Genomic DNA, 26,939 nt, shown 5'->3' with positions numbered 1-26,939 from the left:
GCTTTGGATCTACTTATTTAAATGACCTATTTTATTGTAAGCCAACATCTTCAATAAACTAATTACCAAAAAAAGACATCTAGGGTTTATCAATCATCTTCACAGAATCACATTCACTATACACAGAGGTTCCTCCGCACCCGAGAGAGACAAAGCTTCCCATCTTATACTATTGCTTTCTCTCTTCTCTTATTTTCCTCTCTCCGTGAAATTACAACATGGCAACCCGTTCGTACAATTCTCTATCTGTATTTTTATCTGTAAATTTGAATGCGTTTGTTTTTCTTCTTTGTGAAAATTTGGTCTTGTTTTGTTGATTGTACAGCGGTGGCAAGGTCCTTTCGTCAGGTGGCAGCGACAGAAGAGGTGCTTCGCCTCTCAGAGTTGTTCAGATCGAAGGAATCTCCATGATTCTCGTCTTTTCTCTGTTTTGCTTCTTGTAAATTTTTGGAAAACTATGGATGCCTAAGTTGATTATAACTATGGACACGACCCGCCCAGGCCACCTAGATCCTCCCAGGCCGCCTAGGCGCCGCCTAGATCCGCCCTAGCCGCCTAGGCGCCGCCTAAATCCTTCCAAGTCGCCTAGGCGCTGCCTAGATCCTTCCAGACCGCCTAGGCGCCGCCTAGATCCTTCCAGGCCTCCAAGGCGCCGCCTAGATCCTTCAAGGCCGCCTAGGCGCCGCCTAACTCCCTGGCGTCGGTGTCCTCCCTTCCAGTGCCTTGGCCGATTTTTCGAACACCGCTCGAAACACTGCGGGCTTGCTCGTGCCCTAGACGTTCGTCAGACGAGTTCGAGTCCTCTATCCGTGGCTACCATGGTGTCCAATTTACGTATGTTTCTAATTCTGCAAATTTTTTGTTTGTTTACATGGAAAAGGATTATCAGAGCTAAACCCTGGATAGATTAAAGAGTATAGCCGCCCGGCTATACCTTTAAAATATCCAAATATATTGAAAGAATATAGCCGCACGGCTATGCCTCTAAAACTAGTGTTACAGGTACCATCTTGCCATTTCGAATAGGAAATGCAAGACAATCACTCTAGCAATAATTATGACAATAACAACTTTGGACACTTACAAGTATATTTTTCTTAAATGGTGTTGAGAAGAAGTGTTGATCAATGCTTGAAGCTCCCTTTAAGAACCTTTGAGTAGAAAATATAAGGGGTTCTTCGATCTAAGTCCAAAATGATTAGCTGTCATTGAGTTTAGTCCACGCGTTTTTGGTTTTAGATGTAAGTCCTTTGACTTTTATTACCTTTTTGTTGTGTCGATTTACCCATTGGGGTAATAAAGAAAACACATTGAAAATCTAAATTTAATGCATTATCTCCTCGTAATTGAATTTTAGAATTTAAATTTTCAATTCTTTCCTTGGTAATATTTACCTAATGCATGGATAAAATTTAATTTAGGATTAACTACACTTTAGTCCCTGGAGATTTAGTGTCAGTATCAAAATGGGCCCCAAGGTTTCATTTTAATCAATTTCGTATCCAACATTTTGAAATATTACCAATTTACACCAGCTGTTACATTAACCGTCAAAGTCGACGTTAATCGCTAACGTGGCGGTCGTGGGACCCACCTCATAACCAAACAGTAGTTAGAAAGAGACGAGACGAAGGGCAATTTTCGAAAAAAATAAACTCTTTTAAAAATATTATTAAATTAGATTTTTAAAAACAGAAAAGAAAAAATATTCCCTACTTTCTCTCTCTCGCTCTCTCTCTCTTTCTCTCCTCCTATCTCCCTCCCTTTCTTTGCCCAGAACTTGAAAACCCAACTCACATCTTCGACCCATCTCCAACCACCTCCCCACCCAACCACCATTGAAGCCATACAAACCCCACCCACATATCCACCCCTCCCGACTCACTATCTCATTCTCTCCCCCGCCCCTTCTCTTCCTGTTATTTTCAGAAATCCCCAAATTAGCCAAGCTCCCTGCTCTAATTCTCCATCTGTGCCCCATCTGTGCCTCTCGAATTTAAGGTTTCTGATCCGATCCTCCCCCAGTGCACCGACCTATCTCAGAAACCCTAATCCTCTCGGAAACAAAATTATCCTTAATCGTATTCTATTCTCACGCTAGGGTTTTATTCATCATTATAATTATCATTTCCGATTCTCTTGGTTACGTCAAACCCTAGCTATATATGCAGTGATGAAGCACACGAAGAAAAGAAGGAAGAAGAAGAGCTCGGTAGATCCGAAGCCAGTCGCCAAAGAAGACAAAGGCCAGAAGGTAATCCGAGCGTTTACAGAGGTCTTCTCCTCGGTTTCACTCGACGACGTCATTTCTGCGTATCGCGAAGTCAATGGTAACCCGAACAAAGCTGCAGAGATTTTGGGGTAAGTGTGGCTGAAAGTTCAAGAGCCGTTCAGGAGTTCCACAACAAGTGGTGTTTCTGGATGGGATGCGGGTTTAAGTTGGGGCTCGAACTCGGGTTTGGGTTCATTAAAAGGGTTAGAGTCAAGTTGTATTCAAAATTTGGTGAGAGAGAAGGGTTTTAGGGGTAAGCTGAAGAGGGTTGGGTAAGCTGAATATGATATGTTGTATGATGTTGCATAACCTAAAAGTTTATTTTTGCAAGTCAGTGTGGGTATCATGTTGAAAAGGTACTAAGAGCATTGGGAGTCAAAGCTTATCATTTTTTCTCTCTCTTCTAAGGGCTTGCATATGTTGGTATGAAGATGAGTTAGTTGTGGTAGCGTGTATAGAGTTTGTATCATGTTTCACTGAGTGCTTAAGAAGGGGAGAGAATGAGATAGTGAGTCGGGGAGGGGCGGATATGTGGGTGGGATTTGTATGGCTTCAATGGTGGTTGGGTGGGGAGGTGGTCGGAGATGTGGGTGGGGTTTTCAAGTTTTGGGCAGAGAGAGTGAGGGAGATAGGAGAGAGAGAGAGAGAGAGAGAGAGAGAGAGAGGAATATATTCTTTTTTCTGTTTTTAAAAATCTAATTTAATAATATTTTTAAAGAGTTTTTTTATTTTATTTTTCCGAAATTGCCTTTCGTCTCGTCTCTTTCTAACTACTATTTGGTTATGAGGTGGGTCCCAAGATTGCCACGTCAGCAGTTAATGTCTGACTTTGACGGTCAATGTAACGGCTGGTGTAAATTGGTAATATTATGAAATGTTGGGTACGAAATTGATTAAAATGAAACTTTGGGGCCCATTTCGATACTGACACTAAACCTCCAGGGACTAAAGTGTAGTTAATCCTTTAATTTAATTCATGACAGTAAAAATCCACATATTATACCAGTTATTCAGGCAAGCACTCACATGAAACTATGTACCTAACATACAGGTAAAGAGTGTTATTATTAGCAATGGAAAAAACTTAGTGATAAATCGTGTTAGCTATAAGTTAGGAACATAAATTAAAAGACTACCTATAAGTGAGGAACATAAATAAGAAGACCACCTGTAATTTAGATACAAAAATAGACAAATAAAAATTGTATGCTACCTATTAAAAAAAATGGTTCATAAAATACTATTATATGTTGTCGAAAATATGAAAAAATACATATATGCCTATGAAATAGGCAATAGAACAATATACCTACACCATATGATAATATATCTACAAGAGTATGTAATATACATCTACCATAGGGTGAACAAAATTAAAATTTGTTACCAATAAGTCATGTGCTAAACGATGTGCTACTGTTGCTTCCCCAAAAACATGTAAAATAAAGGCTCGAGCAAATTGAGCCAAAATAGACATGCAGTCATCCACCAAGCACCCTGCTGTGCCAAATGAATTTCAAGAGACTTTCCGTATCTTACATCAAAATTGACATCAAAATGAAATGGACTTTAGAAAAACAAGCCCCATTTACAATATAACGAAGAGACTTTGAACTTTCTATAATTTATAAAAGTACCATCAATTTTCTTAAAACAAGTACAACCTCAAAACTTCACCCAAAAAAACCCAAAACCCTCAAAACAAAAACATAAAACCAAAAATTAGTATATTAAGTAAACTCAAACTCGAAAATAGGACAGTAGTAGAGTTTTTTTATAGTTTATTTATACAAATTAAATGGTATAGTGCTAATTTATAATACTAGCTCAGAATAAGTATATAACTAAATTTCTCAATAAACTTTAGAGAATAAGGTTATCCAAAATAACATGTAGACATAAAAGTGTTGGGGGTGGGAGGGAGAGAGACCTTGGCTAAGGTAGTACATTCTATTTAACACCCTGAAAAAAAAAAAAAAAAAAAAAAAAAAAAGACGAAAAGGCTACCACTTTCTTTATACTCCAACGAAAACCAGAGTCTACAGCCTATCAAGAGACAAGATAGTACATGAATTCTTGTCCTTCTCTACTGCTTCAGGCGATAATTTATGGCGTGGATTTTCCACTATGTCAAAGTAGGAAATGAAATGACATTCGTTTCTGGATGCCATCATTCTTTTGCATGCTGCTCCTCCACCCAATTTCAGTTATCTTCTGTGGATTCACACCGTCTAGTGTACCTGGAACTGGCACGTACAAAAATTTATTGTTGTGTGGGGCCTCTTCTTTTACTGTTTTGTTTATTTCAAACGAATTTGAAAGCATACTCCAAGGACTCCAGTCCTTTCAATTAATGAAGCCAGAGACAAATCCATGATTTGGAAACATGGTGGACTTAATTTACGTACGTTCTAAAAAAAATATCTTATGTAAACCTATTAAGAATAGAAATAATTCGATGTAAGGCTGTTTAAAAATTGTAGTCCTACAATATAATGAGTTCCAAAATGTGTTTTTCTACCCCAAAATAAACCTATAAACTACACCCATATGTAAGATCGTGAAGAAAAAAAATTCAAACAAATTACATTCATTAATCTCATTCATTGCCTTGTGCACAGACATAGCATGACTTCTTGGTTTTTTGACACAGCTTTCACATGTTTTGATCAAGAAAAGTTGTTGTGCATATAATTGAGACAAGTCATTAAGTGTTCGATGTTTACTTGATGATTTATCAAATACTTTCATTATTCATATTGAATTCATTTGCATGTTCGGTGACTCAAACGGTTGAGTGCACCAAAACCGTGGTGGCAATTTGTCTTCGGCAAGCTTGAAGCATTCATGACCAGTATTGCGTTCAACATAAGGAGTGTCGGAAAATCATCCCATTACAAAAGTTGAGTTACAAAGAAGTCGGTAAACATTATCTAGAATGTGTCTAGGATAAGTGTGTGAATCGTACTTCTTATAATCATCGTTCTATAGTGGATTTGTTTTGGACTAAGGAGTCCCGTGAATTTTCCCCAAAGGTTGGGTTTTACCACGTAAAATAATTCTCTGCGTGTTCCTTTATTTTATACTCAACACGTTTCAGGATTAATAAGTCATATTAATCTTGCTACCGAAGTTTATTTTTATTTATTGATTATAATTTTAAATTGGCCTATTCACCCCTTTTAAGGCATTATTAGTCATCTTACAGGTAATTTCACTATCTCTCATTGTAAATGATTATTACTTTCTCTCATTGTAAATGATCTAAATAATCACCATTGAATGGTGTAACTACTCAAAAACAATTTAAATCATTAAATGGCTTGAAAACAAAACAAACATCCAACATCAATGCAAACAAGTACGAAGCTTTAATTATTTAGATATGCCCAAAGTAACATGAAATTAAGAATACATGGTCCAAATCTTAAAAACGAATCTTCATGTTCAACCCACGCTGCTAACGTAGAATTGACACACACACATTCCATCTCCAGTATTATTTCATGCAAACAAACAATAACAAGGTGAACCTTTTGAACAGAATCTGGCTGGGACGCCATTGAGAAGAGGCAAACTCTTTGCAGGTTCTTCATGGGCCAAACTGGGTGCAGCAAAACAATCTAACAAGACAAGAGCATAGTTCATTACCAAATCAAATTTCAAACTTTTGGAAGCATTTTTTTATTTTATTTTTATTTTTGCTGTTGAAAAATAAGTAGAAAAGCAATGTAAGGATACATAGAAGACTCACCTGCCGTGGTGCTATCTATGTATAGGACAGGCTTTCATAAGACGTACTTCCAGACGATGTTGTGTAATAATTGTGGATTTTGGGAATGTGTTGCACCTTTGGACGATCCACACCTCCTTCTCGTATGGAGTCTACAAGTTGCGTTGGAAGATACACCAATTCCAATGTGTTTAGATTAAGAAGGTACTCAATACCCAGTGGCAATGTCTTCAATTCAATGCAGCTATTAAGAAATAGAGACTTGAGATTTGGCATAACCCCTTTTTCTATAGTGATCTTACTCAAAAAGAGGAGATTAGACAAAACTAAACGTGTAAGCTTTGGAAAGCCTCCACCGAAGTACAGCTCCTTCCCAATGTAGGCATTAAAAAGGTCAAGACTTGCCAAACATGGCAATGCTTCAATTTGAGGTAGTAGCTCATCGTTTTCAAGTTTAGCCCAATGCAGATGGAGATGTGTGAGGCTTTGTAGTGAACAAAACCAAACTGGTGCTTTGTGCAGTTTCCCAGCTAAAGAAACAATTTCAAGATGCGGAGGAGGTGAAGATAGCTTGTCGACCTTAAGAAATTCATCTGCATTCGTTGCCGTCAAACTCAAGTTGCGAAGCTGCTTCATCTTTTGAATCGAGTCACATAGGTCCATTTCGTCACTTCCTTTCACATTCGTAATGCCAAGCTGTCTAAGTTGGGTCATACTTCCAATGAGTCCTGCAATGTTTCCGTCTGATTCAAATTTTTCCAACACCTGCAATTTCTTCAACTCACTAATATTTGATGGTACTCGTGTCCCCTTGAGGTATTTAAATCCAACGTCGTCCCAAGTGTGATGGTACATAAGTAGATGGCGCAGGTTTAACAACTTGGAAACTCCTCTTGGAAGTGCTTCTATTTTGGTGTGTGATATGTCCAAGGTTTCAAGGTTTCCAAGTCTTCCTATAAATTTTGGAAGCTCCTTAATTGAAGTTCCCCTCAAATTTAAATACCTCAAGTTAAATAAATACACTAATCCACTTGGGAGCTTATCAATGGGGACTTTCTCCAAATCTAGAACCTTCAACAATTTAGATCTAGAAGGCAGTGAAAATGTGCTAGTGACAAAGAAAAGAAAAGAACGGAGCTCTGACAAACCTTTTATTGAGCTAATTTCTCCTTCAGTTGTTTGAATTGACAAACGACGTGCTGTAACCTTTCTCATTTCTCTCCCAACGTAGTTTGCAGCAAAATTTTCTTTTTGTGACATGGATAGAGCAAGCTCGCGCAAAATGTCGTGCATTTTATATGCTAGGGCCTTTCCCATGTCAGTCCGATCTTCAACTTTTAGCATGCTACGACGAATAAGTTCTATAAGATAGTTCTCTGCAACTTCTTCCGGTGTGAGCCCGTCAACTTGCTCAACAAATCCTTCAGCCAACCACAATCTAATGAGCCTTTCTCCATCGATCAAATAGTCTTCTGGGAAAAGGGAACAGTACATGAAACAATGCTTCAATTGATATGGCAAATCATCGAAACTAAGCAACAAGATGGTCGTCATAGGTTTTAGCAAAGGGTTGTTTGTTAGCTGCCAATTCAAGCTGTTGTACACTTTGCTCCACTCTGTAGGGGACCCCTTGGAAGACAGAACACCACTTAAGGCCACGATTGCAAGAGGCAAGCCTTCACACTTTTCCACAAGTTCCGAAGCTAATGATTCAAACTCTGGTGGACAACATTGCTCATGATAAGTTGAGAATGCTTTCTTGTTAAAGAGCTCCCAAGCCTCATCCTTTTCCAGGAGTTCAATTCGATAAACATGGCTTTCTACTCCAAAAGGATACAATGCAATTTCTTGATTTCGAGTTGTAAGCAAGATCCGGTTTCCAAGAGCTCTTCTATCTGGAAGCGATATCCTTACTCTTTCCCAAAGTTTGATATCCCACACATCATCTAGTACAACAAGGTACCTTTTAGCATCCAAGTAGTTGCGAAGCATCTCTACCAGTTCTGTATGTTCAAGAGAACTCATGCTTGGAGGGACCTCTTCCTTTCTTGATCGGTGAAATTCCTTGATCAAGCTTCTAAATAAGTCTTCAATCACGTAGGTTTGGGAAACAGTTATCCATGCATAACAGTCGAAATATCTCTTTATAGTTTCATCGGTGAAGGTCTTGGCAACTAGAGTGGTCTTCCCTGATCCTCCCATACCGACCACGGACACAACCATTTGATGTCGTTCTTCACTCATCAGCCTTTCCATCAATGTTTGCTTCTTTCTTTCAATCCCCACGAGCTCATCTTCCTTAATGAAAAGAGAAGACTGATCCGCTTGGTTCTTCACCCATTTGTGATTATCATTAGACGAACTGCTTAGGGAACCAACACCATATCTTTGATTCCTCTCTGGAATGGCTTTGATCGTTCTTGTGATTTTCTGTAACTCAATGGCGACTTGACGCCTATACCAAAGAATCTTTGGAAGGAGAATGGGTTTCTGGAGCCACCTCGCGAATCTACCCTGACTTTGCTGCTCATACATGTCATACATGAATTTGTCAATGATAACTTCAGCTTTAAAGGCCAAGTTTCTCACCATTGTAACCCACGTTTTCTCTCCTTCCGTGTGTGGTTCCTTGCCCTCAGCATCTTTCAGGAAGGATTTCATGTATAGAAGCTCCTGTTTAATCTCATCAACTTGATCACCAACACCGGCTATGGCGGATGCTTCATTCTCGAGGATGCCTACAATTTTGCCAATCAAGAGATCTGTTGTAGCTGAAGCCATATTTGGCCTTCTATCCTCACTTCTTTTGCACTCTTCTAATGCGTTGGTAGATTTTTTTTTCTCTGAGTTCTTTCAATAACACACTCTTTTTAATATTACTCCCAAGGTACTGATTCTATTCTAGCGTTCTCCCTCCATCTTCGTCTGCTTTTTCGTGCTCTAGTTCCTTTGGCTTGTGTTCGATTCCCACCTCATGCGTTGTGACTCTGGTGTTTTCCTTGAGTGGGAACAGGGGAGACTTTATATTATTCTATTTCAAGTGGTATTAGGGAGGAAGGGAATCAAACAAGACATCGGATGCAAAGATAGATCGATGCTATATGCTCCTAAAAATTTCAGACCAATAATGTATTAGAATTTACCAACAGTGTTAAAGTAGGGTTTCAAGGCATCTTGAGGAGACCATTCCATTCCATTCCATTATGAAAGAGCTGCTGCTGATATATATATAGGAGAAAGTATTAGAAATTAGAAAGTCAGTTTGAGATTGCTCCGAGGAGAGATTTTATCAAGGATTAGGATTTTGGAACAATTTGACATGCGGCACTAACAAAACAAGGATCTGATTTGCATGCATTAGGTGAACTCCTGGCAGACAAATTTGAGCAATTTGATCGGGTAACTAACTAAATGAAAAGGGAAAAGAAGAACATCCAAAGGAATGAAATTGCTTTTTTTCTAGGTCATTTGGACGTGGGAGCTATAAGTTTTACCCTCCCATTATAATAATTTTTAAAATCAAAATCCTCAACTCAGAAAAGTATACTTTTATTAAATGAAATATACCAACCAAGATGATTAAGTGAAAAATATATATATTTTAAAAAACTACAAATAATGGAAAAGTTTTGTAAGTGCCTATAGCAGAAAATTACACTGAAAAAACATATAGAAGCTTTATTTTACATACATATACATACATATATATTGGACTCAAACAAAGACCCTGGGAACAGAATCTACAGGCATGCAGTCGGTCTCCCTGAGCTCAGTCTTCAACCCTTTCCCTCCTCCATTAGCCAAAGGATGCACCCCAAGCTTCGGCCCCGCCATGTACGCTCGCTTCTCTCTCTCCTCATCGAAGCTCACCCCGTACCTCATCTGAACATCTATCGCAAGCTCCGGTCGCAGTTGACCGTCCCTGGTCAACTCCAACATAACCTGCGGAATCCCAAGCGGCAACTCATCCCCCTTATCCACTTGCCAAAAATGAATCGTCTTCCCATACGTCTTGCACACCTTGTCCAGGTCCTGCCTCTGGATGGGGCCTGGTAGCCCTGGCATAAAGAGAACGCCGCACTTCACCTCGTACTCATGCGAGTGCCAGAGCAGCTTCTCGTTGTCGGGGAGGGTGAGGAAGAGGAGCTCTGAGATGATGTACTCGAGGCCGATGAGTTTTGCATTGGCCTTGGGGCTGTCGTAGATGAGGCACTGGCGCATCTCTTCGTTTTGGTGGGCGCAGAAGTGGTGGGCTTCCAGTTGACGGGTCATGTCGTGGGAGTACAAGTGGAAGGCGCAGAGGTGCTGGTGGATGCTGTTGATGGGGCTGAAGCCTTGGGCTGTGGCCGTTGCGGTCTCGAGGATGGCCATGCCCGTCGGAGTTGGCTCACCGGGGACTCGTGCGTGAGTTGTCGCCATTTTTTGAAGTTTTGATGGAGAATGGTTTCCTTTGGTTTGGTGTTAATCGGTGACAAAGGAACACTAGCAGACTGATTTTATAGCAATTGTTTTTTGCTAAGCCAAGACAGATGGCGCAAGAAAGGATGTGATTTGCATGCAAAGGTGAAGTCGTGGAAAGAGTTTGAGCTATTTCGTTTGACCAGCTGGCTGAATGAAAGTCTTAGCACCAAAATAGAAAAATAAATTTGGAAAAAAAAAATAGAAAAAATAATAATAAATATTGCAAGTTATTTAAAGTGTAATTTGGACAACGGAGGAGGCACTTGTCAATGCTCAGCATAAGACACGTGGACATGGTGATTCCTCTACCAACAAAAGCTAATCAAGGCTGGAACAGTGACTAGCATATTATTATCGTGGATTTAATTATACAATTTAAGATTAATAATAAGAATAAAAATCAAAACATTTCCTATTCAATTTGCCAAAAGTTAAATAATTACAGGGCAGTGATTTTTCTTTTTTTTTTTTTTCTTTTTTTTTTTTTTTTTTTAAAGTTTGAAATATCTTGTGTAGAATTCATGGGCAGACTGAGACTCGTCACCTAATCCGATTAGGCTAATCGATATCTTTTACAGCATCCTGCACCAGAAGCACAAAGAAAATCAATTCAATACGGGTAAAAATATTTGCCTTCTCAAACCAAACAATGAGAAGCTTTTGGCAATGCCATGTTTCTTATCAGACCAAAAAATATGGAACAAATAATGAAAATGCTTGTCAATTTGGGGAGTACCTTTGCTAATCGTGTAACATAAGCAGCAGCCAACGCTGTGGCTAACAGTCCAAACCCTAGTGTCAGTAGCTGACCATTTCCTCCAGGCAAACCAAGATCAGATTCTTCTTGCTGAAACATCACCCAGGAAAATATTAACAAATGAATCGAAATGAAACTCCAGTAACCCGATGGAAAACCGATTAATTTCCTTAATTAAAGAACCTTAGTATAAGGAATCACAAATTCTCAAGCATATAATCCAATATGTCTCACAAATAAATCGAGCTAGCATCTCGCCAGACCAAATTTTGATCCTCGGTGAGTCATAAATTTATGATAAAAGAGAAGCACCAGTCTACAACTAATCTGAGGACTTAACACAATGAAGTTAATAACTGTAAGAAATTCCTATCGGCTTCAAGATTATTAGCTGCTTTGGCTTGTAAAGTGTCTCTTCTTACAAGACCCCTAAGAATTAATCCTGACTTCACCCAAAGCTGTCAAATGAACCCCCAAAAGACAGATAAAAATACATAAATTATCTCTACTCTAAATCAATTTGACAGTTGTTAAAATTCTCTGAATATTCAATTTATAAGTTCCGGCATCACAAAGATTGCAAACAAGTGTAACTAACATGATACGATGCCCAATGGTAACTGTATGAAAAGCATATGCGTTAATAGTAATACATATATGTAGAGCCCAGTGTTGCAGATGCCAGCATGAAAAGCACCAATGCATCTGGATGTTATTTGACAACTTTCATTTTCCCAGACTTATAACTATATCAACCACATAATATAGAGGTTGATACCTGACTTAGATCTGGGAACCATTTACTCTATCATATAAAGTAAGAACCTCCTAAGATTTTCACTCAATCACTCTTTATACAAAAGTACTACATACAGAATGAGAGTTCGATTTAAATGCAGTTGCCCAGTAAAAATTAACCAGCCACGTCCTAACATAAAATCTGTCTCCGCATGTGTAGGACTAGATTTGTCTACATTTGTATTACACTGGTCACCTTCACTGATGGTTATTATTGGTGGTCCAAGTCACATACATTACTCCTATATATTCCTCACTGAGCTACTTTATATTAACTCATTGCAACATGTTAAGCTGACAAACAAAGACCCCAAGTCATAGACCTTACAGACAGGAAACATATCTCACAAGGTACAAAGACGTTAAGAAAATATCCCACTGGATTCGCTTTCTTATAACATAATGATGTGTAATAAGTCAATAACTTGTTCTATAGTTGTCATTTCATACTATTGTCGCTTTAAAGAAACTATTTTTATAATGGACTCTTATCATGGAAGAATAAGCATAGCAATATATCATCAAAAGAGATGATAGTTGACATTAATTAGCAATGATTTCTCTTTTCTGCTGTTTTGTTTTGATCTGATCAATGTCAATATCAAATTGAATGTATCCTGTTTTTGCAGTATGGTAAGTATAAATCATTTGCTTCATACTCATTCACACACCCCCATCCCCTACTGACGGAGAGAGAGAAAGTAGTATTAAGGGAAAAAAATAATAATAATTGTAATATAATATATATATACACACACACATAGAACCACCACAACAGAACAGGAGAAACAGAGAGAAACTCACAATTATGGCTCGCCCAAATGCACCAGCGCTCACATAAGCCCATGTTCCAGGAAGCATCCCCAACCAACTGCAAGTCAAGTATTGATTGACTTAGAACCAGAGTGAAACATGTTACAATATTACGTACACAAGTTTAAAGTAGTTCATGATATAAAGATCAACTACTTCTGAAGGTAAACTACCAGACATGAGTCATGACCATCATACTCTCCGTCCTTTGTTACAATTCTTTTTCCCATGGGCCAGTGCAATCATGCTCAACTTATCAACTTTTATTTGATATTTTAGCCCTACATCTTCTATATGAGACACCTAACGGTACACTTAATAATCTTTACATAATTGAAATGGAGCAAAAATATTTACATCATGAGAATCAGTGGAAACTGCAACTGAAAATAGCAAGAAAACAATTCATTTCCCTTTAACTTTCAGTTCTATTACTTCAAACTGACAACATGCATTGTCATATGTCGGGACTCTTCAATCTAAAAGGGATAAAAAAGTAGATGGAAAAAATGAAGACCTTGAACTAGCTGATATATTGGCCATAATCACATACTTAACGACGGGGTTAAGCTTGGGCTAAAATACTTGTCTCATTTATCATGCCAAGAGCCTAACAAATTGACCTGAGCTCGAACAGGTCCTAAATCCGGCTCAATCCATTTGATAGCCTTAACTCTCAATAGCAGCCAATAAGAACAACCAACTTGTGAAGTAGGAACTTTAACTAAGAGAACAAGAAGTAGGGCAGCAAACCTTCCCAACACGTATGGAACAAACTTTACAGATGTCAATCCGTATAAATAGTTCCCCAAAGAAAAAGGAAGCAAAGGGCTCAAGCGAAGGAGAGTGACCACTCTAAATCCGTTTTCTCCAATAGCCTTATCAATTGCAAGAAATTTTTTGTTTCCCTCAACCATTTTAAGAATGCGCTCACGAGCAAAATATCTAGCAATGAGAAAAGCAACACTAGCAGCCACCTGAAATGGGTAAATAATGTCAGGAAAAAAACAAACTAAGTACATATTTAACAATTTGTTCTTTGTACACTCAGGAAAGAAAATTACTCACTGTTCCGCTTATGGAGACTAGAATAGAGCCAACAACTGTGCCAAAAAGAAGACCAGCTGACATGGTCAATGGAACAGCTGGAATCGCAAGGATCTAGGAAAACATAAATTTCACTAAGTCAGTAGCTGACAAAAGAATGTTTTGGCTCTCTGTATCATTTTAAATAAAAAAACAGATGCTAGAATTTCAACAACTGTTGAATGCTGTTATGAAAGAGATATGAGGAAATCAAGTCCAGAGCATACAGCCCATGAACAACCAGATTATTTAGCCAATGAAATATAATTTGTAAAATGAATGTAAAAGACCAAAAGGGACAACACAATTATTTGTTGCCTAGTTATGTTTAACTTGTATAGGTGAATTAAATAACTAGCATAAGGGTGAGCATTCAAGTGGGAAAAGAAGATTAGGCTGGAAATCCATATAGAGATAGCAACATATTCAAAGAATGGGTGTCAAATGCATACTTCCAGTCCTGCATAAACTGCTACAAACAAAGCATATCCAGCTGGACCATAACCTGTTCACCAAAAGCTATATGAGATTAAGTCAATTATAGCATTATTAAAAAAATAAAAATAAAACAGAAACGGAAATCCTACATATGATATGTCTTCTGATTTTATCAAAAGATAATTAAAGCAAGGTACAAGAACTGTCATTCCAGAGGTAAAATAGGAAGAAGATGTGTTCCTATTTTCCGACCACATGGTAAGGGTTGATTGTGGTAGGGCCCCAGAGGGCACATCTTATGTTCAAAATACAGCATTAAGGGGAAAATTCTATTACTAGAGCTCCATAAAATTAAGCTAAGGCATGCGTTCTTAACAAGAGGAGAGAACCTAGGATATATATGGATAAACTTGCAACCTACACAGTTACATGTGATTTTGAATTGGCAAAAGGTAACTTCAACAGAGTACCCTTATTTTTTTGCAACTGCAGCTACTCAAACACAATATGGCATCAACTTCTGCAACATAGTTTTCTTAATAGAAGAGCTGGGGATGGGGCTAATGAATTTGGCAGGCTACCGCTAACTTGAAGGGGAGAAAAATCTCTACTGTAGTTTGATAGCTTGATCTGCTTATGTATACTATATCTGGCTATGGAGAAGCGCTAGATGATTCACCAAAATTTTCAAGTCTGAGGATAATCAGAATCAACAACTCACATGAAGATTCAATTTCAAAGAAAAATACAACAGAGCATGTTTTAACGCTTAAGCGGCAACTTCCTGTGCAATTTTTTATTTCATTTGTATCTGTGTTTTTTGTAGGTTGGTACAGCTTTTGTTCTGTTTGGTGTTTTTGGTTGAATATAATTTCATACATTGGGCATGAAAATATAAAGGATATGGGAATGCTATGTTGCAATGTAACGATTATACTGTCTGTTTGGCCCCTGGATAGATTCTGGTGCCAAGCCGTGGCATGAGTTGGGGAAAACGTGAACAATAGGCTAAGAACTCTTCTATTGCTTTCATAGTTCACACCCCAAGATTCTTTTTTACAGATAAGTTTTCTAAATCAGCATCACCCCACCATCCAAAATCCTTCAAAAGGCTAGAGTTCAGTACCAAAAAAAGAGTTGAGGTACTGGGTCAAAACATGCAGTCTGCCTCGAAGTTGTCAAATTTTCCTAAAATACAATGAGATAAGCAAAGTTCCACATGACTATACATGTAATCAAAAGTAAATCCCACGAAGACCTGAAAAAGCTGATATCCAATTTGCATAAATTGCAATCTTACCTACTAGACCCCAATCCTAACACCCATTTATTATAAGATAAATAAATAAATCTTAAACACCAATTAACAAATTCCAAGCAGAATTGAGATTAAAAAAACTGCAAAAGGGTATAAAAATTTCGCAAATTTACCTTCAATGAAAGTGGAAAACTGGTTCAAGAAGGCGTTGATCTGGTCCTTGTACAAATACCCAACACCGGCAAACCCACCAACAATACCAACCAAGAAAACACCGGCCAAAACAGTACCTTTAAGCGCAGTGTCACCGCCGAAGGCACTGTCAGCCTCATCAGTCTTTTCAATTTCACCACCTTCGTCACCCTTTGGGTTATTGAAGAACCAGCGCTGGCTCTGAGGAGGAGGAGCATTGGGAGGCCTGGTGGTCTTCTGGAGAGACTTCTTCTTGGACTGTTTGAGAGAAGAACATGGGCTGAGGAAGTGAAAACGCTTGTTGGGTCTGAAGCTGAAGAGGAAAGAAGGAGGTGGGGATAAGGAAGAGAGGCATGGAAGGAGCACAGATGGCGGTGGTGGTGGCCTCAGAGTGAGGAGGGTGCGCATTTTAAGTAGTAGGTTGTCGGTAGGATAAGAGCGGGAGGCACACCACTGCCATGTATGGATGAAAAGAAGATAACGGAAGTGAATATGAGGGAAATGGAAAAAGAGAAATCTACAAAGAATGATGAGTGAGTGGTTTTAAATTTTGGAAGGGACTGGAAATCTATAGTCTTTGTAATTTTAATCAGGTCCAAATTGGCAATTGGAAATTTGTAAGAGGAGGATAATTGTGCGGTTCAGATTGATTAGGTGGTAAAAGAGAGGTAGAGGAAGTGACATGTATTCTTTTGTTTACCTCTGGTTGCCTTTTTCGAAAATTCTGTGGTGCATTTTTGCGTCAAATATGCCTGGTTGGCACACCAGCAGCTACCAATCATTATGAAAAGCAACTGTTTTTCTTTTATTATCATTTTAAATCATCTATGATAGATGAGAGATTTCCTTTTGAGTAAGAAATAGTTGAATTCCGGCTATGGCAAAGAAGACTTCAATTTTGTAAAGCTGCTTGCAATAGCTGAGGAAAAAAACAGGTTTGGCCTTTCAAGAACTTTCACTGCTGGGAAGACATTAGGAGAATGAAATGGTATGTTTGCCAAGTTTGTTACACATTATAATAAAACATTCAAAGTTCTCTACAATTTTATGGCCAATGCAGCACAGCCAGTGACAGGTGAATTTGCATAATACTTTACTGAAAGAGTTAGTCTTCAAGGTATGTAGCTAAATAGAATTTTTACTATGAATATGAAAAAGTTGGATACATATCATACAACACATGCATACATATACTTAACATGTTGTGTATTGACGCAGCATGACAATAAATTGACTAAAATCTTAGCCTAGAATATGTAACTCTAGAATCCATAAGGAAAGTATGGGGAAACCTCAAGGTTTATTTGATAAATTAAAATAACAAAACATAACACTAGCCACAGGTAAAATCTATTTAAATACTCCTAGAGACTCTAGAAATAAACAACGAATTAAAATTGAAAAAAACACAAAGTATCCAAAATTTATAAAAACTTTAAAACTGAACTTCGGGCTACTAAACTATCTCGAATCGACAGGTCATAGGCCCGATTATAAGCTCGGAGTCCAAATCTATTGTATTCTCGATTTACCCTTACGCGCGCGTCTCTGCAACTCCTCTTCAATTGCTTCCGCCATCTGTTCTAGATCATGGTATCTACATCCCACTTTTTCCTACTCCATCTGGATTACTGTATAAAATATGGGGAAGGAGGCATGTGCAAGTATAGTGACTTTACTCATTTTAAATTTAGATCTCAGCTGGTTTAAAATTTATGTGTTGATGACCACTGTCTAATAAATAAATCCAGGAGAGGTAGGGTTAACAAATAAATTTTGAATATCATATATTTGCTGTAATTCAGGTCTGTCACAGCTGAGCCTCCAACCAAATTGAACTCTTTTGCATTCTAATGCATGATGATGGGAGACACTTAAATTAAGGGCCCTTTTGCCACCCTTACATGGTTCTCACCCCTCACGAAGCCACCACCATACCTCACACTCACAAAAGCAAATAAGTAATTAAGTTGAATTGTTATAGTCAAAGTCGAATTCCAAAAAGTAAATTTTACCGATATATCATGCAACATCTATTGCTTTTTCTCTAATCACATTTGCATGATGATGAGCTTCATATATTTGTAGAATATCAAGTTCATAGGCACACATTTGTTGAATGATGATTTATTATAAATGGAGAACAAACCTTAATAAGTTTGAGATATTGGAGGAAACTAGGAATATATCATCTTTATATATTTTAGGAGTTGAGGAAATCACTAAGAAATATGCATGCTTCGTCTAAGGGCATCCAAGTTGATTTCAAATGTCGCACTCTCACAAGCCTCAAAGCCAATTTCTTGACTTCTCTTGCCCCATGCCAATTGGTTCACAATCACTGGTGATGGAACTAGCTTCACAATCACTGGTGGTGGAATCTAGCTTCACAATCATCTGCTACCCTACTCATCTACCCGTCTCATCTTTAATAACTTCAATTCCAATTTCTTATTGGACACATGTCATAGATGGAAGGTGCCAGCTTAATAAGTTTGAGATATTGGAGCAAACTATAAATAAACCATCTTTACTAATTTTAGTTGTTTTATTAATATGATGGAAATGACATAAATGGAGCAATTCTTGGCTTCACAAACCAAGATTTTCTTTATAAAGTTTGAAGCTTTCAGGATTATACTAAATTCTAAGGGCGTGTTTGGTAGGCTTCATTAGGTTGGACTATACTAAATAAGCCTTGAAGTCCATGTTTGGTAAAATGGGGGACTAAGTTAAAATGCAAGATATAAAGAATGTTTGCCTATATTTTTGTCACAATTTCCTGGGTTATCTATTTTATCCTCAACCAACATATTTTGGTATAATAACATACAGTCTCGATCTCTTGGCCTACAAGGGTCCAAGAGATTTGTGATCATTCACCGTTAAATGTAAATTTAACGGTTCACTCACTTTTGCACTCTTTTTAAGAAACCTTTTTGAACTGTTAGATTAACATCCAACGATGGTTGACCACAAATCTCTTGAACCCCTATGGTCCAAGAGATCAGGGCTATAATAACATAATATCACCTCGTAAAGACTCAATTAATCAAACTCTTTGTGTTTGTATACAAATAAAGACTCGATTATACATAAACTTGGTGGAATTTATAACTTTTAACAACAAACAAAAAGCCTTTGGTTTGGAGGAAAAGAAATGTATATGTCAATTTGGTAATTATAATAACAAAAAAAACTTACATTAATTATTTAAAAATTATTATTTTTAAATATTAAAATAATGATTTTTTAGTTCGACACAGAACCAAACATAGGTCTTCACTATTTTTACAATCTAGCTTCTTAGTCCAACACAACATTAAACGTAGATCAATACTTAATCCAGCTTAGGCCAATCCGAGCTAATCTGAGACAGTGATTTAGTCCAGTCCATGACAGTCCGCCATGCCAAACGACCCCAAAATGCTTCATAAAGTACGTGAAAATGTTTAGGATTATAAAGCAAAATGTTTTACCATACAATGCTGATTGTTACAAACTCCAAAACCATACCTAATTTTGACCTAAAACAATACCGGATGGGTACTCCTACGAGGAATTTAAGAAATCAAATCATTTAAAATCATCTACGATTTATTGCTTTCTGTTTGTTTACGTGAGGAGGAACTAGCAGCTTTTGATGAGAGATTTCCTTTGAGTAAGAAATAGTTGAATTCCGGCTTTGGCAAAGAAGACTTAATTTTGTAAAGCCGATCATTTAGACCAGCTTGCAATAGCTGAGGAGAAAGCAGGTCTGGCCTTTCAAGAGCTTTCACTGCTGAGTTCGCTGCAAGATTAATCTGTAGGGAAACAAGGGAAAAACATAAGTAGAAATGAAGTGGTATGTTTGCCATGTTTGTTACACATTATAATCAAACATTCAAAATTCTCTACAATTTTATTGCCAATGCAGCAAGCCAGAGATAGGTTGATTTGTAAAACTTTATGAAAGAGTTAGTTTGGGAGAAATGAAGTGGTATGTTTGCCATGTTTGTTACAGATGAACATTTTTAATTCTCAAAATATCATCATTTATTTTAAAAAAATGACATCACCTCCACTTTTACATCCAACTACTTGCAAACATTCTACCTACAATTTTCATTCCGCCACCACCACCTCCAACCACCATGCAGCGCAGCCATCCCCACCACCACAACCATCAACTTCGCCTTCATCTCCACCATCAACTCCACTCCATCACTATCACTACCATTACCACCACAAGATTAGTTAACACTTTTATCAATAGTCATTACAGTTACAACAATTTTATATTAAAATTTACCAAACGGTTTTAAACTGCTTTTTGTACTAACAGCACTTTAAAAATATACCAAACAATACTTTACTAATTATTTTTAAAGCACAGCAGAAGAAAGCAATCCCAAACTAGCCTTAGTCTTTCAGGTATCCAACTAAATAAATTTTTTACTATGAAGATGAAAAAGTTTGCGATATATATATATAGCACATGCATACATGCATCTAGTTAACATGTTGTGTATCTACATCCTACTGTCTCATACTCCAACTTGATAACTGTATGTGAATAAAACATGGGAAAGGAGGCATATGCAAGTATAGTGTGTTACTCAGTTTAAAATTTAGATCACATCTGGTTTAGGATTTATGTGTTGATAACCACTGTCTGATAAATCCAGGAGGGGTAGGTGTAATGAGGGTCAAAAAATAAAATTTGAATATCACATATTTTCTATAATTCATGTCTATCTATCACAGCTAAGCCTCCAACCAAACTAATTCTCTTTTGTATTCTATCTCACAAAGCCATAATGATTTCCCCAACACAAATTATAGGGTGAATCAGCTAATGCATGATGATGGAAGACACTAAATTAAAGGCTCTTTTAGCCCTCCTTGGCGCCCTTGATTTCTAGCTACAAAGTGAGTATTTCTTTCAATCATTGTAAAACATTTCTTACACTGAGGGGTTTAAAACGTTTCAATGTATGCTGATGGATGAATTGTTCTAAAATTATCAACGTGGTGGTCGCAAACAAACATAGCTTACATATTTTTCTGCAATGAAACTATCAGCACAGTGCAACACTATAACTTCTTCATGGCATGTGTGGGAAAGTGGCAAGCTAAGTTCCAGTGGTACAAATTACAACAACAACAACCAAGGGCAAGTCTAGCTCAAGGGCTTCACCAACATGTTGTGAAAACAAAAGCTGACAGACTGAACTTAAAGCATTTTGATCCCTTTTTCGGTCATTTTTGATAAGTTTAAAGCATCTTTCTTTCGGCAGAAGTTTAAAGTATCGTTGATTATACCATCAACTAAGTCTAAACTTATGAAGTCCAGAGAGACCAAATTCTGTTTATCTCTTCCTCTCAAAGTCCAATTAGCACACCCTAATAAAACTAAAATGTCTGATGTCAAGTAAGTTATCAAAATGTTAATGTACATAAAGAAAGAGCAAAACACATATCAAAGAACTAATAGTGAATTCAGTTTTTTTAGTGAAATATAGAATAACATTAATCTCAAATGTAAATGTAAGAATGAGCTGAAAATTCATCATACCGACTGCGAAGCCATCTTTATCAAAGATTTTGCAAGAGGCAGGACGCAAAACCTTAATCAAAGCCAATAGGACAACAATTAGGCTTAAAATTAAGTAGTATACTTAAAAAGTTCAACAATATCCCATTTCCACATTTCTTGTCTACCCTTTTTTCTCAGTAACCAGTCAGTGGGTTCTCTAAGGTAAAGAAAGACAAAGAACTTACATTCCTCGGCCACCCTGCCAGAGCTTCCTCCGATGGGTCTTTCCATTCATCAATTCTGAAACATGAATATCAATTATTTTAAGCTTAATTACGTCTATATATATATATATATTTATAGAGAGAGAGAGAGAGAGAGAGAGATATATACTTACACCCAACCATAACGGCGATCAAACAAAAGGCGTTTGGAAGGTGGGTTTGAGGAGGCTGTCATGGAGATTGAGGAAGTTGAAGACTCCATTTTCCCTCTTTCTCTGAAAGCAGATATTGGATTTGTGAAGTAAGAAAGCCTTGGGCTAAAAATGAAGTGGGCCTCGTTTTAAAATTTCATTGGAAATTGGGGCCCATTGATTGGGTAATTTCGTAAATAAAAGAGACCGCGGGGATTCATATTTTAAAGGCACCTCACTTTTCCCGCTTCGCCCCAACTCTCCTAATATCTGAGACTCAGAGCTTTGGAAATGGCGAATACGAAAGCAACGTCTCAAATTCCATCGAGGGCCATAAACTCGGGTACCTTTTTGCTTTCAATTTCCACTTGCTCATTCATATTTTTTCTTAAATTTTCTTTTATGTTTGTGGTAATTTCATTTTTGCTCCGATAGATTTCACCTATGCTCTGTTTGGTTACTTGGAAAATTTGGATGCAGAAACTGGAATGTCCACCATAAATCTCACTTCCTCTGCAATAAAATTCTTTTAACCCAAGACATTTCTCCAAACGCAGCATTAAATTTTGTTTGATCCGTAAGGAAAAAGATAAGAAGAAGAAGAAAAGGCGAAGGAATTGAAATTTTGATCTGGTTAAGTTGAATTTCGTTCAGTTTTTACAGAAATTTTGTAGAGGAAGTTCTCTGTTTGATGTATCAGAATACCCTCATTTTTTCTCCGTTCGTTTTCACTTATGCTCTGTTTGGTTCTTCAAAATTTTAAAAATTGGAATTGAAATTTCCACCTAAATCTCACTTTCTCTGCCACAGTGATCTCCTAGTCGAAGCCTTTCTTTTTTCTTTTTCCAAATAGAGCATTACCTTGTGTTTGGTTTGAGTGAAAAGGAAACAAATAAGAAGTAGAAGAAGGAACTGAAATTTTGATTTGAATTTCTTAAAATTTGTTCGTTAACTTGCAGGTGGTGGTGGTGGGGTTTGCATGATGAGCACAACATGGAGAGATGAACAACACCCATCTTTCATCAACTTCATTTCCACCTTCCTCACTGCAAACGCTTTCCGTCTTAACTTTGTCCCAATTGCCCCTGTAATTTCCTTCATCACATTCTCAAGTCGAAAAGAAAAAGAAAACAAAATTGGTGCATCACTTTTGACTCACTTGACTCAACTCTGTGATGATTCCATTTGTATTGCAGGACTTCATTTTCAACTGTGGGGGTTCATCTGTGGCATTCATCTTTGTGACAAGCTTGGATCCCACTTGCATCTCACAAATCTTCGGCAGGTGACCAAGTTGTTGTTATTTCCTAATGCCTCTTGTGTGTGTCTGTCTCTTGTCTTTTTATGTTTGATGCGATTTGTTCAGTTATACAGAGTTCAAAAGCTGAAGCTGCAATTTGCAAATCTATACGTTGTCATCACCCTCCCAACCAAGGAGAAAAATGATTTGTTTGTTCGTTCTTACTTCAAGTGAGTATAAGAAACATGTCCTATATTTAGAGATGTGATTTACCTATACAAATCATAAATGCGATTCCTTTAATATTTACTTATTTGGATTGTTTGTACAGTAACTGATTGATTAAAAAGTAATTGCATCTGTTTGAATCTGTGAAGATACGGAATGGAGCTTGGTAAACCCACATTCGTTCTGGTTAAGGACTTGGAAATGGGGTTTGAAAAGATGGTAAAGATAGCTCACTCTCGTGGGGGTAAGTATTGTTCTCTGAAACTTTGATAATAAAAAATTCCCGAGTAATAATTTGCCTAAGTAACCGTTAATTACAGTATGCAAGCGAGAGGATGCTACCGCAAAATTGAAGGCTGAGGTTGGTACAATAAGCTGCTTCGTTGTTTAATGTCAATACGAATGTTAACCATATTGTTCTAACATGCACATTTCTTTTTACTTCTTCTCTTGGTGGTGGTGTTTGAAAAGAGGAAGCAAACTGTGCAAGCAGTGAACGTTTTTCAAAGAGTGGTCACATCCATTCCGGGTATCGACAATCATGATGCGAATGCGGTACTTGACTCATCTTGTTGCTTTCTCCGCTGTTAATAAAATCCATTGATCCATTCGTTAAAAAATCCTTTCTACATACAAGGAAATTATACTTCTCGGAAGTAGGAAGAAGTTAATAGACTCCTTTTTTCATTTTTGGTATATGTTGTTGATTTGGGAAAACCGAAATGTTAAAAATGGTAGATCTACTTTTAATTAGCATCCCAAAGTTTGCTAATTGTTTGTGATTGTTGGAGTTGTGCAAGAAGTATAATTGTATTGGTTTCTGAACACGTCTGAACTGAAATAATGTTGTTCCAAATAATTTTATTTCTGGCTTTTGGTTAGAAAGTCCAGTTTAAATCCCTGAATTCTGATTCTTGCTAATTCCCACTGGCTTCTTAATTTCAACATGAAATTTTTGAATGCATTTCTATACTCTGTAACAATCATTAACTAAAGAATAGATCATTGAGGAAAAAGAAAAACATAAGACTAATTGAAGTGAAGCTTCCAGCATTTGAGTTGTACAGTGTTATATTAGGTTGTCATGCGACATTGTCTGTTTCTTATATTGTGGCAATTTTGTTCAGCTTAACCAAGCGATTGGTTCAATTGAAGCAATTTCCAAGGCATCGAAGGAGCAGATTCTGGAAAACACAGACCTCTCTGCTGACAAGGCAGAAGTAGTTTCAAGGTTTTTCAGGGATCCAAAGTTTTACCTGAGTCCCAAGATCAACTGATCTATAGGACTGGTTTCTGTATCTCTCTGTTTTCTCTCTTTACATGGACATTCAAAAATTCACAGGCATCAAGCGTCATGTGTTACTGCAGACTAAAATTTGTAGATTAAAAAAAAACAGAATCTATGCAGATTCTTTATTGGGCCTTAAGCTTGCAGTTGCTATTGCTTGGATGAATATGAATTAGCATTCTATAGCTTGTTAAATTTACGTGCTTACCAAGTTTTGGATTCACATCCCTCCATGCCACTGTAACTAATCAAGAAATTCAATCATCTCATTGCAAATGTCAAGCCGAAAGAAAACACCAAACAGTTGAAAACAGGCAAAGGAATAGAAACCAATTCAGCACTTGCAGGCTCAGAACTTCAAGTCTGCTGAAGATCATATCAAATCACTGGGTGCAATAATATTTCATGTAGTTTGAGCTCCATTCTCAGCTGTGATGTCTTGACCACCCCACTTCCTCACGTGTTTTGTTGCTTGCTCCATCTCAATGTTCCAGTTGGTTTTGTAGAGCACAAACAACAGAAGCAAAGTTTGGAGAGCAGTTCCACATATCATGCCACCCCAAAGTCCCGTAACACCCAGTTTAGCGGTATAACCAAGAAGATATCCAAGAGGATGTCCAAAAATGTAGTAGCAACCCAAGTTTATATAAGCTACCATTGCCTGCCATCCACCTCCAATTGCAACCCCTGATATTACTGGCTGGACGCTGTTGAGCAACATAGTTATACCAAGAAGATAGGCTAGCTTAGCGACGGCATGTTGCAGATGCTTGTCACTTGTAAAAATTAGGGAGAAACTGTCTTTGGTTATCAAGATAACAATCACTGGAAAAAAAAATCCCAATTAGGAGAGACTGAAACATTGTCACATAGACACAGTATTTGGCTGCTCTTGGCCGTCCTGATCCAAGCTCATTGGAGATGCGCACGCTTATTGCCACATACATTCCAATTAATGTTCACGCAAATAGAAAGGGAACCAACAGAACTGCATTATCAAGATGGCCTGTGAGAATGAGTATGCTCATCACGTACCAAATCTCAAGGCAGAGCATGAGAGCAGAGGCAAGAGAAAGTCTTACAAAAGCCCACATCTCCTTGAAAGCCAACCATGACGGTCCAGCCGTCCTTGCACCAACCCATTATATACACAAGCTCAGTAATTGCAATCTCCCATCTTGCAATGTTAAATGCAACAGCCGCACGCAATGTGCCCCAACTGAACACCAAAATGAGGAGAGCAGTCCAATTTGTATGAGCAAACCTGAAACTGCAATCCATGCCAGAACCTTAACCTTTCTCTGAGCTTGAAGGAACTTCTGAGCTGGAAAATTAATGGCAAGTGAGAACAATGAAGGAATGGTTTGGATTGTAAATTCTCCAGCTAGATTGGCTATGCCATCTTCTTGGCCTGGCAACTTTAAAACAGGTGTGGCAAAGATACAAATTGGCAAGAGGAAGAGGGTGGTTACAAATAGGATTATCCATGAGCGCTGCATGTAAATCCTAAGCATATGAATTTTCCCAGCTCCAAATGCCTGCTCACACAGGGTCTCAAGAGCACTCCCCATTCCAAGCAGGAATCCATCAGAGAATGTGGAAATGTCGGCGAGAGCAATGGAGACGGCTGAGAGCTCTACAGCTCCTATATGACCAACAAAGAGAACCACAGCCGAGCTAGTCCCATACATACACAACATAGTGATCACTGTCGGACCTGCTATTTTCCACAGCTGCACTTTCTCGATCCAAAACACACACCGCAATGCATCGAAGCTCCTCACCGGAGCATAGTCTTCTTGCCCACCTTCATACCTCAGATCATCATCATGATGAGGAAGCTTATTGCTCAACTCAGCGTCAGCTTCCATTCCCTAAAACCCTGATAAAACCTCTGGACCACGTCACTCAAATGTTGAAGATTTAATGCTTATTTTGTGGGATTTATATTGTGTATCAACCATAATTGAATAGCCAGATTTATTTCCTTTAGTATAGCCTTGTAAATCAAGCAATAACTTATGCTTATTTTGTGGGATTTAAACTGCGTGTAAATCAAGCAATTCCTTATGGATGCTTGCCTCTCTTTCCTTTTCCGTTTTGTAGAGTTAGTGCATATCTCGGTTTCTATCTTTCCAAGGGTAAGTGGACATTCAAAAGTTCAAAGGGATCAAGCGTCATGCGTTACTGCAGACCAAAACTTGTAGATAAAAAACGACAGAATCTATGCAGATTCCCAATTGGGCCTTAAAGCTTGCAGTTGCTATTGCTTGGATGAATAAGGATGAAAGCCGGGCGGGTTCAGCCTTCAGATAATTAAATCTTACAAAGGTAGGGAGCATTCTGTTACACTTGCACTTCAATGTAAAGGATATTTTCTTTCTTTTCTTTCTTTTTATCTTCGTTTGTATAAAATATTACGATCCATGCATGCCAAGAATT

The 26,939-nt window shown here is 37.8% G+C and overlaps 4 protein-coding genes and 3 pseudogenes across 5 annotated transcripts; 1 reads left to right on the top strand and 6 right to left on the bottom strand.

Annotated features, from left to right (window-relative positions):
• Positions 1 to 5,620: 5,620 nt before the first annotated feature.
• On the bottom strand, positions 5,621 to 8,885 carry LOC103336491 (disease resistance protein RPM1 pseudogene; annotated as a pseudogene). The gene is made up of 2 exons (XR_514438.3): positions 6,027 to 8,885; positions 5,621 to 5,895 (listed from the first exon to the last, which is right to left on the bottom strand). The product of XR_514438.3 is annotated as a disease resistance protein RPM1 pseudogene (transcript).
• Positions 8,886 to 9,604: 719 nt separating this feature from the next.
• Positions 9,605 to 10,573, bottom strand: LOC103336490 (oil body-associated protein 1A-like). Its single transcript, XM_008239536.3, has one exon. It carries the CDS (start codon positions 10,422 to 10,424, stop codon positions 9,720 to 9,722), a length of 705 nt encoding a protein of 234 aa, XP_008237758.2. The 5' UTR covers positions 10,425 to 10,573; the 3' UTR covers positions 9,605 to 9,719.
• Positions 10,574 to 10,766: 193 nt separating this feature from the next.
• Positions 10,767 to 16,681, bottom strand: LOC103336489 (SNARE associated Golgi protein family). Its single transcript, XM_008239535.2, has 7 exons — positions 15,790 to 16,681; positions 14,373 to 14,425; positions 13,903 to 13,995; positions 13,588 to 13,811; positions 12,826 to 12,892; positions 11,203 to 11,313; positions 10,767 to 11,048 (listed from the first exon to the last, which is right to left on the bottom strand). Exons 1-7 carry the CDS (start codon positions 16,214 to 16,216, stop codon positions 11,025 to 11,027), a joined length of 999 nt encoding a protein of 332 aa, XP_008237757.1. The 5' UTR covers positions 16,217 to 16,681; the 3' UTR covers positions 10,767 to 11,024.
• A 2,566-nt stretch (positions 16,682 to 19,247) lies between these two features.
• Positions 19,248 to 21,850, bottom strand: LOC103336488 (uncharacterized). Its single transcript, XM_008239534.3, is given in 5 exon segments — positions 19,248 to 19,611; positions 21,366 to 21,417; positions 21,572 to 21,585; positions 21,587 to 21,626; positions 21,724 to 21,850. Coding segments are annotated over 5 exon segments (408 nt in total). The 5' UTR covers positions 21,813 to 21,850; the 3' UTR covers positions 19,248 to 19,398.
• Positions 21,851 to 21,880: 30 nt separating this feature from the next.
• Positions 21,881 to 24,692, top strand: LOC103336502 (DNA ligase-like protein). The gene is made up of 8 exons (XM_008239549.3): positions 21,881 to 22,084; positions 22,701 to 22,828; positions 22,938 to 23,026; positions 23,116 to 23,211; positions 23,359 to 23,453; positions 23,530 to 23,570; positions 23,681 to 23,764; positions 24,337 to 24,692. Exons 1-8 carry the CDS (start codon positions 22,033 to 22,035, stop codon positions 24,484 to 24,486), a joined length of 735 nt encoding a protein of 244 aa, XP_008237771.2. The 5' UTR covers positions 21,881 to 22,032; the 3' UTR covers positions 24,487 to 24,692.
• Positions 24,693 to 24,900: 208 nt separating this feature from the next.
• LOC103336501 (protein DETOXIFICATION 35 pseudogene) lies at positions 24,901 to 25,212 on the bottom strand (annotated as a pseudogene).
• A 427-nt stretch (positions 25,213 to 25,639) lies between these two features.
• On the bottom strand, positions 25,640 to 26,368 carry LOC148915877 (protein DETOXIFICATION 35 pseudogene; annotated as a pseudogene).
• Between the last annotated feature and the right edge of the window lie 571 nt (positions 26,369 to 26,939).

Source organism: Prunus mume, linkage group LG6 (genome assembly GCF_029339155.1).
Source record: "Prunus mume cultivar Tortuosa linkage group LG6, ASM2933915v1, whole genome shotgun sequence".
In the NCBI taxonomy this organism is placed as follows: Eukaryota; Viridiplantae; Streptophyta; class Magnoliopsida; order Rosales; family Rosaceae; genus Prunus; species Prunus mume.
Note: the sequence above shows the minus strand (reverse complement) of the source record. Positions and strands in the feature narration are given on the sequence as shown.